The 4133-nt window shown below is 49.7% G+C and overlaps 2 protein-coding genes and 1 long non-coding RNA gene across 5 annotated transcripts in view; 1 reads left to right on the top strand and 2 right to left on the bottom strand.

Annotated features, from left to right (window-relative positions):
- TMOD4 (tropomodulin 4 (muscle)) overlaps window positions 1-2546 on the bottom strand; it is a 5621-nt gene extending 3075 nt beyond the window's left edge. The window contains exons 1-4 of one of the 2 annotated variants that reach the window (XM_011973555.1): window positions 2399-2546; window positions 1215-1379; window positions 853-1009; window positions 413-529 (exon numbers count right to left, since the gene is read on the bottom strand). In XM_011973555.1, the coding sequence (XP_011828945.1) occupies window positions 413-529; window positions 853-1009; window positions 1215-1337 (397 nt within the window). In that variant the 5' untranslated portion in view covers window positions 1338-1379; window positions 2399-2546. The remainder of the gene's footprint in view (window positions 1-412; window positions 530-852; window positions 1010-1214; window positions 1380-2398) is intronic. The other variant, XM_011973556.1, reaches the window with a different exon arrangement.
- Window positions 2547-2774: 228 nt separating this feature from the next.
- Window positions 2775-4133, bottom strand: part of VPS72 (vacuolar protein sorting 72 homolog (S. cerevisiae)) — a 16138-nt gene continuing 14779 nt past the window's right edge. Inside the window, exon 6 of one of the 2 annotated variants that reach the window (XM_011973553.1) lies at window positions 2775-3377. In XM_011973553.1, the coding sequence (XP_011828943.1) occupies window positions 3179-3377 (199 nt within the window). In that variant the 3' untranslated portion in view covers window positions 2775-3178. Of the gene's footprint in view, window positions 3512-4133 lie in introns of both variants that reach the window. The other variant, XM_011973552.1, reaches the window with a different exon arrangement.
- Window positions 3410-4133, top strand: part of LOC105534733 — a 6346-nt gene continuing 5622 nt past the window's right edge. Inside the window, exon 1 of the long non-coding RNA XR_001005323.1 lies at window positions 3410-4047. This is a non-coding gene — a long non-coding RNA (uncharacterized LOC105534733). The remainder of the gene's footprint in view (window positions 4048-4133) is intronic.

Raw genomic sequence — 4133 nt, 5'->3', positions numbered from 1 at the left:
GCCTCCCAAAGTGCTGGGATTACAGGCTTGAGCCACCGCGCCCGGCCAGTTTTTTGTATTTTAATAGAGACGGGGTTTCACTGTGTTGCCCAGGTTGGTCTTGAACTCCCGAGCTCAGGCAATCTGCCCACCTCATCCTCCCAAGTGCTGAGGTTACACGTGTGAGCCACCGTGCCCAGCCCAATGGTTCCACTTTTATTTGCTTTTACAATCCCTGTAAAATTGCTCTTGAGGTGTTATTAAATTTAAAAATGAATAAATATATAAACAAAGAAGAAAAGCTTGAAACTACTGCTTGAGGCTTTCTTAGACATCCACATTCTGGTTGAGGGCCTTCCTCACTAATCCCATGTCATGACTAGGATCCGCCTGCCCCTGATCCTGTCACCCTCAACTTCCCACAGCTACCCACCTGCGATGTCACACATTTCAGCATCTGTGGCATGTGCCAGTGCCTCCTCCAGCTCAGGCTCCAGGGTGATCTGCTCCTCTGCTGGAATTTCCCTCTTGGGCTGAATATAGGGTTTCCCTGATAGGGAGATGAAGGATGGTTCAGGTAGAGGTAATTTCTCCCAAGATCCTGGCCTCCAGGTTTCTTTCCTTCTCCAGGAGGTAGAATGCTGGGTCACGAGGGGACATTGGAAAGCCTGAATCCTGTACAAGCTCAGGACTCCTAGTCCCCTGATCTCTCAAGAACTGAAGAGTGCAAGCTGGCATTTAAGTGTCAGGGCATCTGAGTCCCTAGGCAACTAGGAGCTGGAAGGTGAGAGGAAAGCTGGAGTGGGGGACAAGTGAGAGACAGCATAGCCACTTGGGTTCTACGAGGAAGCATGGATGTCAGGGTCCCCATACCCTTCTTCTCGCCTGTGAAGGGCACCAAGTCATCACGCTCTTTGACTTCTAGTGCCTGCTGCTCCAAGTACTGCAAAAGGGCCTCTCGGTCCAGTGGCCCCGTTGGGCTCTTCTTTGTCTGGTCACGTTGTCTCAGTCCAGCTGGCAGGAGCATGTTCTTAGGGATGAGTTTTGGGGAGCAAGTCAGACCTCCCCTCTGACCTAGGTACTGCTAGGGCTCCCTAAAACATCTCCAGACACCTTTCCCCTGGCCTTCTTAGGCCTCTAGGTCCTGTAGCAAACCCTATTCTCAGCCACCCAGAGCCCAACACCGTTCCCAAATGCCTGGGACTGCCCCTGGTTCCCTGTGCTAGAGCCCTTACCTCAGGGTCCATCTCCTGTAGCTCGCAGTCCAGCTGCTCTAGCTCCTCGGGGCTCAAGGTCCTTAGGATCTCATCTTCATCTATGTCTCTGTATTTCTCCAGTTCTTTCTGATATGATGACATGGTGGCCCCCACCCCCTCCCCACTGTGTGGCACTCACAGAGCCTGGGGAACATGGAACAAAAGGATGGACAATGGTAAGATGGACAGGGGCACAGCAGGGACACAAAGAGACCAGCCAGGGGGCAGAACATTGAATTGAATTTCTTGGAGATTAGAAATCTAGTTGAAGATGGGAAGTTGGAGAAGATTAGGTTGTTTAGAGTTAGAACTAGAGTCTCCTTTCTGCTTCCCCAGCTTCCAGCCACCCTGGATGAGGATCCTAGACATCTAAGCTGGGTTTGTCTTCCCATGGTATGACAGAGAAATCCTGGCAGCACCCCTCCCCTATAACCTCACTTGTCAGTGCCTTTGCCCTAACACAGCTGCTGGAAGCCCTGCCAACACAGCTGGTCCCATGCCCAGTTCCTATTGAAAGGGGGCGAGGGGCGGGGGAATAGAGAGTTTCAGGGAAATTCCTCCTCTCCTCCTCATAATCCAGGCTTTTTCCTAAACTGGATTTAAAAAAGCAAGGAAAATGGGGTGTAAAGGGAAGAGACAGTCTCTTACCCCATTCTCATTTCCCTTTTATTGTGGGGCATCAAGATTTCATTTTCTGTGTTTGCTAAAATTTTAAATCTTAAGGGAAAACAAGGGCTCGGAGCTGTTGGGGAACTTCCAGGTTGGGGGAAGGGTAGTAAGGCCTCTGGAGAAGGGACTGAGTCCCCATAATCTGTCCCTTGCTTTGGACAGGAAGGTGACACTAGACCAATAGGTGTAAATGGAGTAAAGTTTCTTTAAAAACAGTGGGAATATTAAACTCACACAATTTTGTACAATATAAGATACACACAAGGAGCTATACGTACACACTATGCTGAATATGAAAGATCCAGAAAGTATGTGAGACACTCACATCGACAATGTAAACTATATACAGTTAAGGGGTAGGACGGCACAGTGGCAGAAATATACAGAGTAACAGAGACAGGGACACACTCCACATCATTCCACATAGGAGCCACTCTTCTCCCCCAACCTCCCACCGGGCTCTCATCCATAAGCCCCCTGTCTCCCCCACCTACCAGTTCTGGTGGCCACCTCCCTTCTCACCTCCCCTGTGTCAGTAGGTCTGTCTGTTCTACTAGAGCACCGTCCCAGCAGCAGGAGGAGCCCAGTGCCGGGGGAGAGGGTGGGGGAACAGTGAGCTCAGCATTTTATTATTTTAGCTCTGGCCAGGTGGGGGGTAGTGGGAGATCACATATACACAGCCCCCATACCCTGCCCAGCCCTGAGAGCCTCTAGTGGTCATTAACAGCCATGGCATCTCCTCCACTTCCCTTCATACAAGCCCCAGTCCGAGACATCGGAGTTCGACTAGAATCAGCCAGTTCCTCCTCATTTGGTGCCTGTTGTATTCAAAAGAGTGAGTGTAAAGTGATATGAAGGTCAATATAAGGATGTATTTTGGTGTGCAATTTTCAGATGTTTATAATTTAGTTGGAGGAATGAATACAATTTAGAAAGGATAGCTCATAATAAATGCTATCAAATAAAGACCCAAATATATTCAGGTATTCATAAATACTTCTTGCTCCCAAACCTAGACTGGACACCAGACAAAAGGGATCTTTCTATTTTATTAGATTAAAAAACACAACGAAACCTGTAAGAACTAGGGGAAAAAGAGAAATAGAGAAAAGATAGGGCAAAGATCAGAGGTGACAAAGGGGAGAAGCAGGGAGAGGAGATGGAACAGCAAGAGCCCCAATCAGGGCAGGAAAGAAGTTTCTGAGGACTAGACGTCTCTTCATTTAATGACAATTTTCTGGCGCAAGGCTCGGGGCCCAGAGCCAGGGAGGGGCTCAGGAGGTGGCGGGCCGGGGCCCAGGGCTGAGGCAGTGGGCGGCAGTCCATGGGCAGTAATGTACTTCTTGTAGGCCTCGCGAATGATCTTGAAGGCTCGAGCAGTGGCGTAGGGTATGTCTGTAACAGGGTCCCGGTATAGGGCTGGACGATGGGTCACTGGACAGACCTCCCGAACAGGGACTTTTGGGGGCCGCCCTTGGGGGAACCACTCCTCGAAAGTTGCATCATCACTAAAAGTGATGAAGGTACGTGAGCAGCGAGCAGGGGCGTTGACGGGTCCCGTCCCAGCATGAGGAGTCAATGCAGATGCTGAGGGAGCAGGATCAAGTCTGAAGACAAAAGACAAAAAAACACAAAGAGCTGAGGAGAGAAGATAACAGATATAGAAAGAAGGAAATCAGGCTGGGTGCAGTGGCTCATGCCTGTAATCCCAGCACTTTGGGAGGCCAAGGCAGGCAGATGACGAGGTCAGGAGTTCGAGACCAGCCTGGCCAACACGGTGAAACCCCGTCTCTACTAAAAATACAAAAATTAGCCGGGCGTGGTGCCGGGCGCCTATAATCCCAGCTACTCAGGAGGTTGAGGCAGGAGAATTGCTTGAAGCCAGGAGGCAGAGGATGCAGTGAGCCGAGATCGTGCCATTACGCTCCAGCCTGGGTGACAGAGGGAGACTCCATCTCAAAAAAAAAAAAGAAAAAAGAAAAGAAAGAAGGAAACCAGATGTGAGGAAAGAGAAAAAGGAGGCAGGGTGTTGGGAACATTCTGAGGAAGGTACTAAGTGATTGATGGGAAAAAAAGCTAGGCTAGAAGGAAAAACAGGAAAGAGAAGAGAGAAGCTAAAAGAAAAAGGAATAAGAAAGAAATAGTCCAGGCGCGGTGGCTCAAGCCTGTAATCCCAGCACTTTGGGAGGCCGAGACGGGTGGATCACGAGGTCAGGAGATCAAGACCAT

The sequence above is a fragment of the Mandrillus leucophaeus genome, unplaced genomic scaffold (assembly GCF_000951045.1).
Source record: "Mandrillus leucophaeus isolate KB7577 unplaced genomic scaffold, Mleu.le_1.0 Scaffold139, whole genome shotgun sequence".
NCBI lineage: Eukaryota > Metazoa > Chordata > Mammalia > Primates > Cercopithecidae > Mandrillus > Mandrillus leucophaeus.
This window is presented reverse-complemented; position numbering and strand designations above follow the sequence as displayed.